The sequence below is a fragment of the Oncorhynchus mykiss genome, chromosome 18, assembly GCF_013265735.2.
Source record: "Oncorhynchus mykiss isolate Arlee chromosome 18, USDA_OmykA_1.1, whole genome shotgun sequence".
Taxonomy (NCBI): Eukaryota; Metazoa; Chordata; class Actinopteri; order Salmoniformes; family Salmonidae; genus Oncorhynchus; species Oncorhynchus mykiss.
In genome coordinates this window covers 59,793,001-59,806,995 of record NC_048582.1, presented here as the reverse complement: position 1 = coordinate 59,806,995, position 13,995 = coordinate 59,793,001, and the positions used below count along the sequence as shown (strand labels likewise).

The following is a 13,995-nucleotide window of genomic DNA, read 5'->3' as shown; positions in this document are numbered from 1 at the left end:
CCTATCATCTATATAATCTAGTCTCTAATCACCACTAACATCTCTATAATCTAACCTCTAGTAACCCCTGTCATCTCTATAATCTAACATCTAGTCACCCCTATCATCTCTATAATCTAACCTCTAGTAACCCCTGTCATCTCTATAATCTAACATCTAGTCACCCCTATCATCTATATAATCTAACATCTAGTCACCCCTATCATCTCTATCATCAAGTCTTTAGTCCCCCTATCATCTCTACAGTCTAACCTCTAGTCACCCCTAACATCTCTATAATCTAGTCTCTAATCATCACTGTCATCTGTCATTTAACCTCAAGTCACCCCTATCATCTCTATAATCTAGTTTCTAGTCACCCCTATCATCTCTATAATGTAGTCTCTAGTCACCCCTATCATCTCTATAATCTAACCTCTAGTAACCCCTGCCATCTCTATAATCTAACATCTAGTCACCCCTATCATCTATATAATCTAACATCTAGTCACCCCTATCATCTCTATCATCAAGTCTTTAGTCCCCCTATCATCTCTACAGTCTAACCTCTAGTCACCCCTAACATCTCTATAATCTAGTCTCTAATCATCACTGTCATCTGTCATTTAACCTCAAGTCACCCCTATCATCTCTATAATCTAGTTTCTAGTCACCCCTATCATCTCTATAATGTAGTCTCTAGTCACCCCTATCATCTCTATAATCTAGTCTCTAGTCACGCCTATCATCTCTATAATCTAGTCTCTAACGTCTAGTCACCCCTATCATCTCTATAATCTAGTCTCTAACGTCTAGTCACCCCATCTTCTCTATAATCTAGTCTCTAACGTCTAGTCACCCCTATCATCTCTATAATCTAGTCTCTAACGTCTAGTCACCCCATCCTCTCTATAATCTAGTCTATATTTACCCCTATCATCTCTATAATGAAGTCTATAATCACCTCTATCATCTCTATAAACTACCCTTTCACCTGTGGCCCGGCCAATTCCCTCTGCAGAGATTGTATCATTTATCAGTGTTTAGTCTTACCAGAGATGTCCAGGCCAGGGTAGCCTGGGCAGTTCTGTGTGGCGTAGGTCCCCACCGGAGTCTCATCCCAACACAGTAAGCCATCCCACATACGGCTACAGAACACACCTGCATCAGTGAGAATGACTTTAATGTCTATGCCTATATATTTACAAAACTTTAGGCTACCTCCCTATTGCTAAATCATGCGTTAACAATTCATATCAAAACCTTTTATTTACATTTGAGTCATTTAGCTCAGTGCCTCTAACACTTTCCATACGCCTAATAGCTGAGATGCATATGCATTTAGCATTTAGCATATGCTATGGTACTTTTACAGTCCTATATCACTGCACTTGGGTCCTGGTAACAACATGTCTATTACCTGTAGCATCAATGAAGCACTGATTACACATCCATCCACTAAGCATTACGCAATCAAGGTCATAGCATCAACACAAGTGCTTTCTCAAAGAGCCCTAGTAATCAGATCCCAGTCTCCTAGTAACTATTGTGATTAGATTAAAAGGGTAATCTGGTATTGGTACATCCATCTTTGGACTTTGAAATGATTGATTTGTACTTTACCTGTTCTGTTGTGCTGCTGATCTCGGCTGAACAGTTCAAGGCATTTGTATTGACCCTCGGTCATGGTCTGCCTCTCGTCCTCCATTATGGTCAGGACAGGCCTGAGAGATGTGTCTGGGCTAGCAGGCTCAGAGCTGGTCTCCCTGGCAAAGGTTCCGCTCTGCAAAGACATAACAACCACTTCATCTTACCAGAATAGAGCTATCGAACACCAAAGGGACTGGCTAGTGATGTACTGTACGTGTAGGTTGCACTTAGGCTGTGCTGCCCTGAAACTAATCGCCCTGAGCTTAATCAAGTTGTGTTGTGACTATTGGCATGCTTGTCTTTAAACAGGCAATGTGTAAGGGTCTGGTACTAGAATGAGTAATTCTATTGCTATGGTTTAGTATTGGTATTGTGAGAGTGATTTATTGACAGTATACTCCCACATGCGTTGCTGATTCATGCTAAAAGCAATAGACAAATAGTCTCATCTTGTGCTTTTCTCAAGTGAGTGTCACAATGCTGTACTTGAAATGTGTGTTGGCGTGGTTACAGATGACTAGCATACAAGAACCCTTATATGAATAGAATGAGAGCCTCTCTCTGATCCTGTCTGTTCTCCTATTGTGTGGTTTGGAAAAGAGGCTTGAAAACCATGGGAGCTCATCTCGTCTCCAAAGCTGATATACTGTAGATAACGCTTCTCTGCACAAAGACGAGAAGGAAATCAAGATTCAAATAGCAGCTGTGTCCAACAACGTGTCGTTGGGAGTGTGACTCATCTCTCCTAATATTTTGACAAAGAATAAATCCACTCAAAGTGCCAGGGTTTGTCCTCTCTCTCTCATTCTCTCATTTTCACAAATTTTTCCTCTCTCTTTCTAGGATCAGTGAGCAGAAGATGTGTACATGAACGGGTATTACTCCTTCATATAAATTAACTAAGCCATCATGAAATCCAGCCATGTGCTATACTCATTTTGAGTATATTATATGTTCATTTGGGCCTTTGGAAATATGTTTCTCTCTCTCTCTCTTTCTCTCTCTGTGTTTCTCTCTTTCTCTTTCTTTATTGCTCTCTCTCTCTGTGTTTCTCTCTCTTTCTTTCTTGCTCTCTCGCATACTTTAATTAATTTACATGAATATTAACACAATAGCTTGGAAAGACTCGCTCGCAAACAGCTCCACTCGCCCCACCCTCCTCCCTCCTCCTCCCTCCTCCTCCCTCCTCCCTCCTCCTCCCTCCTCCTCCCTCCTCCCTCCTCCCTCCTCCTCCATCTCTCCTTTCTCTTTTTTATTACTTTCATCTCTCCTCGTTTAACTTTCAGAGCCTTCTTTTCCTTTTCCAGGAAAATGTACATCAGTCTTACCTGACAATTCAAAGCATACTGAGCTACAGACACTAAAACAAAATGAAGGAAGGGGAGATTTAGATTTTCGTCTGAGAGTTTTCGGAATATTGATGATGTCCCATGTAGCAGTTTAGCAGCCGTACATATGATGTCACTCCAAACATTGAAGTAAATGACGTCATACATACGACCACCAGGCCACCACCAATGTCAGCTTTAAAGCTAAAAAAAATCAAAAATCCCTTTCAGACAGTGAGTAAACCTCACATGTCCGTAAAGGTCATTCCTCTTTCATTTCTTCCACGTATCCTGCTGAAATAAGAGAGTTACTGAAATAAGAGAGTTACTGAAATAAGAGTGTTACTGAAATAGAGCTTTACTGAAATAGAGCTTTACTGAAAAAGAGTGTGACTAAAATAGAGCTTTACTGAAATAAGAGTGTTACTAAAATAGAGCTTTACTGAAATAGATCTTTACTGACAAAGAGTGTGACTAAAATAGAGCTTTACTGAAAAAGAGTGTTACTAAAATAGAGCTTTACTGAAATAGAGCTTTACTGAAATTGTGTTACTGAGAGCTTTTCTGGAAACAAAGAAAACAAAACGCAAGTGCATGAACATCTGAGAGATTAAAGAGATCCGTATGAATTTACCTTCTTACACTCAGCCAGACAGACAATTTTAATTTAATATATTTACATGGTACGAACACTAATCAACAGCCAATTTATCATAATTTACAGATGAATAGAGGACCCAAGGTACAAAGGTATTATTATCAGTACAAAGGTTTCTAGTTGATCCAACCTGTTGCTGTACCGATCAAGAAGTTCACCAATACAAATAAAGGCGAACATGTGAAACAAAACACCTAGAATCCAATTTGTTGACAAATAAAACTCATTTCTACATACCTTACCTGGGCATGTTCAATAACAAACTGTAACTACATGAACGCTCTAATAAATTACCATCACCATCATATCACTTTGCATCTCATGAATATTTAATTTGGCTGATATCTTCTGACTTGATAACAGTGAGTTTCAATGTCATAAAGAAACAAACAGCAAAGACCCTGGCATTTGTGCTGAAGGTATGTCTATGGCTGTCTATGGCAGCTGACCATTATGGGTTCAAATAAAGTATGATGACGGTCGGTACACACGTGGGGAAGCATCCACACACACACACACACGCACGCACACGCACACGTACACACGCACACGCACGCGCACACGCACACGCACACACACACACACACACACACACACACACAAACCAGCCTCTGCCATTCATAGACAGTACATGCAGAGATTTAGCATCATGGCTGAAAGACCTCCAGGCTTTTAGGTCATCCATCCCACTGGGCACAAACTGGTTGAATCAACGTTGTTTCAATGTAATTTGTCAACGTATTGTGACATGGAATCTGCGGGGAAAATACATTGGATTTGCAAAAAGTCATAAACGTAAACGTTTTGTTTTGAGGGTGAAATTTCAACAATAGGATTATGACATCATGGTAACCAATTTCCAACATAGACAACCTTGCATTAACCTTGCATAAAATATGTTTAATTTGAACTTTTGAAACAATGTCAGATCTTCAACGTTATACAGTATCTACTACCAGAAAAACAATAAGCCGGGTAGCACCTCTTACTGGATAGTTGATCTGTCTACAGCTGTCCTTTGGTTTCCCATCCAGGGGTTTAAAGGTGCTACACATAGGATTTCTTGTTGTTGAATTTTTGCATTGTAAATTCCGAAGATGTCCATAATATATCTGTAGTAATAGTGGAATGATAGTGTTTCACAGTATTACTCACCCACCAGTGTTGTTATTGGCTGTGATATTCACCTATTGATTTCTCCCGCCAGAGCGAAATCGGTTGTCAAAATGGGAACGCTGTGTTGACTTTACGGCTGTGTTACATTAGCTAGTGGAAATCGGGCCATCGGACCAATCGGGCCAAGCGCCAATGACGCTCTGTAATTTCCTGATTGTTAAAATTCTACACTCTTTGCTCAATTTCAGTTTGTGAGAAAACAGGCAATTAATAGTGTAGGGAATCATTGCACTACCATCTAAATCGCTGTGAAATATATTTTCAATAACAAAAATATAATTTTTTACAGATGGTGGCCCAAAACCGAAAGTAAAAGGCTCAAGTGCGAGTTTCCGCCATGTTAGGGGGACATTGGATGAGGGGGAGGGGGAGATTTGTTTTGAATGCAGCCTAGTGCTGTCGCTTCCACATCGGGGAGAAGTTCAGAGAGATTGTAGGTAGGTGTAGTATCTTTAACCAAGCCCTGACTACTACCACTGTGCTGTCGTGAGAATGATTTACTGAGAGATCTACACTTAATAACTAAATAGATTCCCTGTTGCAGTCAAACTCATTCCAAAGAGTAGGTTTAACAGAGCAAATGGAATGTAACGATACTTTATAAGTCCTATATACAGTAGCATTTGCCAAGTCATCAACAGCTATTGTTTCAATTCAACCCAGAGTTCAACTAAAAATCAACAATATATAGAGGCCTAGTGTTTCAAGATTTGGTTGATTTCAAATTGAATCTACAAATTAATAATTAATATGTTGGATTCACATCTCTATCTCAGCCAAATATCTAAGTTAAATAATAGGCCTAAATCAAACTTTATTTGAAGAGTATTCCAAGTTTGATTTGATGTAGTCCTATTCTTTAACTTCGAATCCAACATATTATTAATTTGTGTAACAAACTGGATATTGAATTGTGTTTGGTTGTCAACACAACCAAATATCAACATTTGAAGGAGATAGTCCCATCTGTGCCACTGCATTAGTCTGGCTATGATTCCAGTTTGTGTTCAGGAAGCATACAAAGGTTGCAGGTCTGTGGAGATCTTCACAATTGCTTTAATAATCTTTGCAGAATCTCGAACAGCATTGATTACTTGGACCATGTATGGTATTTTCATCTTGACTGCACACCAGTTCATTTGGTTGTGTTATTAAATAAAGCACAGTAATAACACATTAAGTTGTTGTATTTAACCTTTATTTAACTAGGCAAGTCAGTTAAGAACAAATTCTTATTTCCAATGATGGGTTAACTGCCTTGCTCAGGGGCAGAACAACAGATTTTTACCTTGTCAGCTCGGGGATTCGATCTTGCAACCATTTCGGTTACTAGTCCAATGCTCTAACGACTTGTGGTTTTGTATAAATACAAATGATCTGATATTGCATTCTCATTTGAACTTTGTTGTGCTTTTAAATTTGAAAGCACAGTGATAACACATTTAGATGACAACTAAACCAAAAATCTGATATTATTTATTTCATTGGAATTTGGTTGTGCTTTTAGATGGTTAAAAGACAAGACACATTTAGAATTCAACACATTTCTGGCTGTTTCTTTGAGTGGGTGAATAAAGGTTGAAATCTCAATGATCAACGTCTCAACAATCAACGTCTCAGTCAAACATTACCCACATTTCCACGTTGAAATTCTGTAATGTGCCTAGTGAGATGCTCCTCGTTGCCAAACTGAACCAATTAGTGATTGACCTGATGTAGTTCACTAAGCTGTTAATCTATCTGATTTTCTCTATTTGTTAAAAACCAGCAGAAAGTATTGCAGTTTATCTTGGACATTTACCGCACAAATCATGTACAATTTGGTTTTAAAAAATGACAGTAATATATAAACTACATTACAGTAATGAACACTGCACAAAAGTAATCTACCAACAATTATTTGTGTTAATGAGAAGCTGAAGATGGACTCACCACCAAGAAAGATGTCAGAAGCCAGTAGGAGCTTTTTAACCCCATACTGTCTGGTCCCAGTCAAGTCTGTGGAGACAGAGAAGAGAACATACTGTTGTTTAAAATGATGTCAACTCAAAATGTGTTTTTCTAACAGAAAATTGGGTAAACATATGAACAGAACCGGGTTGTTGTTTTGAAATACGATAAGGCAGCCATGAGTTTGGACTGCAGAACAACATTCATTATGCCTGAATGCAAATATACTGCAACAGTGGTTCCCATAAGTTTTCCTGTGCTGGGTTGCATTCATGAGGAGGGAGGGAGAGAGAAAATGATTATACTGTCAACAGCATACTGCAGAGGTGCTTCTTTCTCAAGTTGAGTGGCTGGACTGTCATGCCTGGGAGTAATATTTATTCTATTTTAATTGTACCTTTATTTAACTTGGCAAGTCAGTTAAGGGCAATTTCTTATTTACAATGACAGTCTACCCCAGGCCAAACTAGGACAACTGTGCACCACCCTATGAGACTCCCAATCACAGTCAGATGTGTTGCAGGCTGGATTTGAACCAGGGACTGCAGTGAAACCTCTTGAGCTGATATGCAGTGTTTTAGACCACTGCTCCACTGCACTAATCCAGTTCATGAAAGTTAGATTAGAATTCCCCTCAGGTCTCTACTTTGGACCTGCAGATCCCCATTGTAAGCCCATTATCTGCTGTGTTACGCCAATCAGTGTGCAGCTGTTAGATTTTCACACCTCACTGGGGCTCCACAGCAGGTTCTGCATCAGTGATCATGTCATTGTGACTGACTTTGGAGGTTGGACTGGGACTGGGGGAGTGTGAGTTCAGTCTAGGTAGGATAACGGTCTAGAGAGGTATAACGTTTCTTTGATTAAGCACTTCATTATTTTAATGTGTTACTTGAAAAACTATAATCCCTTCATGAACATTATTGATGTGCCATCATAAGCAGTGGCTTGCTCTGGTGCCTAAGGAGCAGTGGCTTGCTCTGGTGCCTAAGGAGCAGTGGCTTGCTCTGGTGCCTAAGGAGCAGTGTAGGAAAGGGAAGTATATCCATTCAAGCTCCTTCTGTACCGTACAGCCTGACAACATCCTCAGAACAGGCTTATAGTAAAACTTATAGTAAAACAAAGACAAGGGAGACAACTGTCATGGTCATCTGAACAGCTTTCAGTAGATCTAGGATCAGCATAACCTCCCCGAATCCTAACCTTAACCAGTAGGATGGGAAACAGTAAAACTGACCACAGATCAGTGTCTAGGTGGAACTTCATTGAACTCCAGCCGTGCACAGCCAGTAAAACCCCCTGTTCATCTATGCATGCCAGCTCCAGCTCCTAACCCTTCCAGATGGCTGAGGGCTGTGCCACACAGAGAACAAGACTCTTACCCATTGCTGGCATGGCTTACTCACCCGCCTGTGAAATGGTGCTCAGAGAGAAATGGGGAACGGGGGATATTGTAGAAAAATACCAATGTGTATTTGTGTGGTATCCAGCCATGGGAAGGAAAGAAGGAGAGAAGGCTGAGGATTGGAGATTGTAATGTAAGTGCCAGTTTTATATTTTTACCTTGATCTTGTCTTACTACTGTGAGGCAGTGTCCCTCAGGCTATCGTGTCGGGTCTTTTTTCCAAAAACACAGTGTTAATGACACACTGTTATGAGTTATAAATACAATACAACAACACCTCTGATGCTGCTTATAAGCCTTACAGTTATAATCAAAGTCAAAACACCAACAGTGGGAACAGAGTGATACTCATGAGGTACACTATATTACCAAAAGTATGTGGACACATGCTCGTCGAACATCTCATTCCAAATTCGTGGGCATTAATATGAAGTTGGTCCCCCCTTTGCTGCTATACCAGATTCCACTCTTCTAGGAAGGCATTCCACTAGATGTTGGAATATTGCTGTGAGGACTTGCTTCCATTCAGCCACCAGAGCATTAGTGAGGTCTGGCACTAATGTTGGATGATTAGGCCTGGCTTCCAAACCGATCTCGACAAGCAATTTCTGCATGGACTTCGCTTTGTGCACAGGGGCATTTTCATGCTGAAACAGGTAAGGGCCTTCCCCAAACTGCTGCCACAAAGTTGGAAGCACAGAATCGTCTAGAATGTCATTGTATGATGTAGCGTTAAGATGAAATGAAAATAAAAAACAGGCCCAGATCATTATTCCTCCTCCACCAAACTTTACTGTTGGCACTATGCATTCGGGCAGGTAGCATTCTCCTGGCACCCGCCAAACCCAGATTCGTCTGTCAGACTGTCAGATGGTGAAGTGTGATTCATCACTCCAGAGAACGAACACATTTCCATTGCTCCAGAATCCAATGGCGGCCCTAACAACCCAAAGCACACAACCAAGATGTCCTTGAGTGGCCCAGCCAGAGCTCGGACTTGAACACGGTCAAACATCTCTGGAGAGACCTGCTATGCAGCGACGCTCCCCATCCAACCTGACAGAGCTTGACAGGATCTGCAGTGAAGAATGGGAGAAACTCCCCAAATACAGGTGTGCCAAGCTTATAGTGTCATACCCAAGAAGACTTAAGACTGTAATCGCTTCCAACGGTGCTTCAACAAAGTACTGAGTAAAGGGTCTGAATACTTTTGTAAATTTGATATTCCAGTTTTTTATTTTGTATACATTTGCAAAAATTTCAGAACCTGTTTTTTCTTCGTCATTATGAGGTATTGTGTGTAAATTGATGGGGGGGGGAAATAACAATTTAACACATTTTAGAATAAGGCTGTAACATAACAAAAGGTGGAAAAAGTCAAGAGGTCTGAAAACTTTCCGAAGGCCCTGTATATAGGGAATAGGATGCCATTTGGGTTGAATCTTCTGTCCCACTCCCTGCCTCAGACATCCCTCTAAGACAGGGATGGGCAACTGGCGGCCCCCCTTTTGAAGGCCCTCGGATCATTCCTCCCCTCAAAAAAAAAAGCTGTTGCAAATTAAAATAGTAGAATACACAATGTGCAATTGTTTGATTTGGCTGTGCATCAACAGTTTTTCTCTTGTTATGTCAGTCACTGACAGTCACTCAATTAGCCCCTGTCAGCTGACATGTTTTAATCTAGAGGCCAGCTATCTAAACCTGTAGTAATGAAGGTGAAATTAGAGCCCGGTGGGCCCCTCTCGGATTTGTTAGTCAATCTCACTCAGATATCATATTAAAAACTGTAAGAGTTGCCTATCCCTGCTATAAGACGTGTGACACAATAGGGAGAGAACGCCTCTCTATCACAGAAGTTGAGTTTCAACAAGATGAATGACAGCCCAGGCAACATCACTACTGATGGCTGTTTACTAAAATGTGACATAAGTGAATTACGAGCTATTATAGTCAACACTGAGGGAGTGTTTAAGCTGTGTCAAAAGGAGAAACAATATAGGCTTTATGGATATCTGTGTTTGACTTGTGACACTTTTCTGTCTCTCTCTCTTTCTCACTCTCTTTTGCTTTCTCTCTCATCAGAATAGTTTTTTCCCAAGCCGAGTTTATACAGTACTATCCACTCTGTCTTAATAAAAAAAAGAATGTGCTTTCCGTTCTGCATGAGCCATAACATCTTAGCAACGCATTAGCTAGTTAACCCCAGCCTTGTAGGCTAAAGCCCAGACTATAATTGACGCCCTAGGCATGTTTCTCTTCCAACTGGGGGAGTCGCAGCGCGACAGTATCTCTGCTTAACCCAATAGCTCAGTCGCTCAACAACTTCTACACAGAGACGTATGGAGACCTTAACATCAACGGGCCATTATCTGAACCTATGACATGTGGTATGTGGAGTTACAGTACTCTATATGGACCCACTATGGAGACGTGGCTCTGTGTGTGTAATTCCCATGCAGAGGACAGAGAAAAGCACTCACTAGCTGGAGAGTGCATCTATAATGAGGTGGCACTTTAGAGCAGCAGTAGCAGTGCTTTCCATCGCTGGGGACAGGATGGTGATGTGGATCAAGTGGGGCTATAAGGGTTATATTTAGAGGGTGGGGACCTCTCCAATAGAACTTTACACAGATTAGCCGAGCCACTTAGGCCACTGGTTGCAGAAAGGTGAGGACTAGATGAGGAGAGAAGAGCACGGCAGTGTAAGAGACCGACGGTAAAGAGAATAAGTTGCCGAAGTTTGATACATCATGAAGAAATGTCAATACATTTATTTGGTTTGAGAAAAATGAGGTCACGATCCAGAGCAAAGTTTTCCAATAAATGTGTAAAAATTTATGTGATATATTGCAAATCAATTTATTGTATTTTAAGTGGTTCATAGCTCTTTGCTCTTTTGTCCTACCTAGACAAATCATTTTAGAATTCAAAGCAGACCCAACATTAATTCATACCGAAGGTCAAGCCGCGAAATCAATGAAAGAATAATAACTCCAGCCCTAAAAGGGCTTTCATTATGGAAGTGAAAAGAGATATCTCAGAGTGACGGAATGCTTGGACACCATGGCCTTTCCATGCTGGGTCTCTCTCTCCTGGCCTCCTGCTCTATCCCTCCCTCCCCCCTCTCTCTACCCCTCTCTGTTCCGTTATCAGTCTGTCTGTCACCTCTCAGAGCAGGGGGATGATGTCACCTCTCCGTCTGGGTCTGGATGGTTCCAGGGTGATTGTTCCCAGCCTGTATGATCCTGTGACAGATCCATGGTAACACATATGTGGCCTGGAAGCCTGGGTGATGGAGGTCCACTTTGGCCCTGATATGACATTGTATCAGACATCATTATTCAGTCTGGTTTGGCCACACGATCCACCGGAATGTTCTGGAGTTCAATCTCGAGCCAGACCTGACTGTATGGAAGTATGCAGGGCCATATATTTAAAATATTATTCAAATGCTATTATAGTTATTTATTATATTGATCTTAAACGCAGCAGTACTCTGTACGCAGCAGTACTCGTAGGGAGGCGTGTATGGGGCAGATAAAAACACATGTTCTGCATGAGTAATGTGTATGTTTATATAGAACGTGGTTGACATTGGAGTGTATAAATTGTGTTTGGTGATAGCGATGTCATGTTCATTCATGGGAGAGAGTATAGGACTGTTGCATATGTATTGCAGGTTACATGTTTATTGTGTGTAAATAAGACGTCTTGAATGGCGGAGGTTACACATTCTCTATAATCCACACAGTACCTGAGAGACCCGTTCATTCCCCACTTAGCTCAGCTCACATGTGTTAGTTGTTTAGGTCAAGTCAGGGGTAATACACACTTAGTGGAGATGCCAACAACTGGATGTTTCCAGTTTTCCGGGATACAGCTAATTCAACGTAGTAATTCAACTGAAAACTGGATGTGGGAACTCCACTCAGGCGTTTTCTTTTATGCCTGCTACGTTAGGTTAGGGGTGGTAGTCTGGCACAGGAGGAAGGTTAAAGAGGTTAATTACCCCAGTGAAACCTTTATCACTATCTGGACGACAGTCACTCTCACTCACTGCTCCCATCGACCTTTGGCCTTATTATTCCCAGGTGTGGGATCCCACTGAAGGTAAGGGAGTCTCTTGTCCCCTCCCCTCCACTCCCATCCTGTCCCTAATTACTGAGTGACTCCTCCTCCGATCCCCTGAATCGTTATATCCTCTATTCTCCCCCTCTCCTCTTCCTCACTTCTCCCCATCTCCTCTCCTCCTCTCCTCCTCACTTCTCCCCCTCTCCTCCTCACTTCTCCCCCTATCCCCCCCCGCTCCTCTCCTCCTCACTTCTCCCCCTATCCTCTCTTCCTCTCCTCCTCCTCTCCTCTCCTCCTCACTTTCCCCCCTCTCCTCTCCTCCTCACTTCTCCCCCTATCCTCTCCTCCTCTCCTCCTCACTTCTCCCCCTATCCTCTCCTCCTCACTTCTCACCCTCTCCTCTCTTTCTCTCCTCCTGATTCCCTGATTTACGGACCTCTACAGTAACCTTTCCTCTCCTTCGCATACCCTCTCCACTTTTCTTTCCTCTCCTCTAATATTTCTTCTCCTCTCCTGTCGTCTTTTCCTCTCCTCCTCTTCTCTCCTCCTCTCCTTCGCTCCACCTGATCTCCTGATTCCTGAACCTCTATATCCAGTCCTCCTCCAAACAGAGTTTCTCTATTGTATCACATCCCATTTCAAGTTTCTCCGCCTCTCCGCCCTCATTTCCGCATGTGATCCAGCTGGTGCTATTCCCCCAGAAACAAACAAGATATCTATTTAATGACACAGCCCCCAGAGACTGACCTGATAGTATACAAAAAGATGGAATAATAGCAAAATGAATGAAAACAGCAACTGTCAGCAATTAACCACAGAATGGCTTTTTTTTAATATACACTACCGTCCAAAGGTTTGGGGTCACTTAGAAATGTCCTTGTTCTTGAAAGAAAAGCACATACTAGTTGAGTATCTGGAGCATCAGCATTTGTGGGTTCGATTACAGGCTCAAAATGGCCAGAAACAAATAACTTTCTTCTGAAACTCGTCAGTCTATTCTTGTTCTGAGAAATGAAGGCTATTCCATGTGAGAAATTGCCAAGAAACTGAAGATCTCGTACAACGCTGTGTACTACTCCCTTCACAGAACAGCGCAAACTGCCTCTAACCAGAATAGAAAGAGGAGTGGGAGGCCCCGGTGCACAACTGAGCAAGAGGACAAGTACATGGGAGGACAAGTACAACAGGACAAGTACATGGGTCTCCCGACCCATTTATGCCAACATGACACCGTTTCCAGCTACAATAGTAATTTACAACATTAAACAATGTCTACACTGTATTTCTGATCAATTTGATGTTATTTTAATGGACAAAAACAAAGACATTTCTCAGTGACCCCATACTTTTGAATGGTAGTGTAGCTGTGGCTTTATGGGCCTGAAGCCTGTTGGGTGTGATTAACATGGAGGCCTACCAAATGCGTACGGTGTTCTGCCATTTTCCCTGGATGAGAGATCTTTAATCTAAGTCTCTGTCTGGGAGCCTGATAGAGTTTTTTTTTACTGAGGTTGTACATTGAAACTCAGCCTGCCTATGCTGTTTCTCTTGCTCATTTACTGGTGTATCATTCAGAATGATAAATTGGATTTGTAAATGTTGGGCCTCGTGCAGATATTAAAGCTAGAATCCTTTGTTGCTACATCCATTTTGGGACTTCTAAATGAATGATATATACCAATTGATTCTTGAATAATATACCTTATAAATGCCTCATGAGCTTAGATCAACAGTCATACCCCATCAGAACCCAAAATATAAGCTTGTTTGTAAACATT

At 41.6% G+C, this 13,995-nt stretch overlaps 1 protein-coding gene across 1 annotated transcript in view; it reads right to left on the bottom strand.

Moving 5' to 3' along the window:
- The window catches only part of LOC110496640 (calcitonin receptor), an 81,190-nt gene that overhangs the window by 44,177 nt on the left and 23,018 nt on the right, over window positions 1-13,995 (bottom strand). The window contains exons 2-4 of the mRNA XM_036953418.1: window positions 6,724-6,789; window positions 1,603-1,762; window positions 1,033-1,140 (exon numbers count right to left, since the gene is read on the bottom strand). Coding sequence (XP_036809313.1) covers window positions 1,033-1,140; window positions 1,603-1,762; window positions 6,724-6,768 — 313 coding nt within the window. The 5' untranslated portion in view covers window positions 6,769-6,789. The remainder of the gene's footprint in view (window positions 1-1,032; window positions 1,141-1,602; window positions 1,763-6,723; window positions 6,790-13,995) is intronic.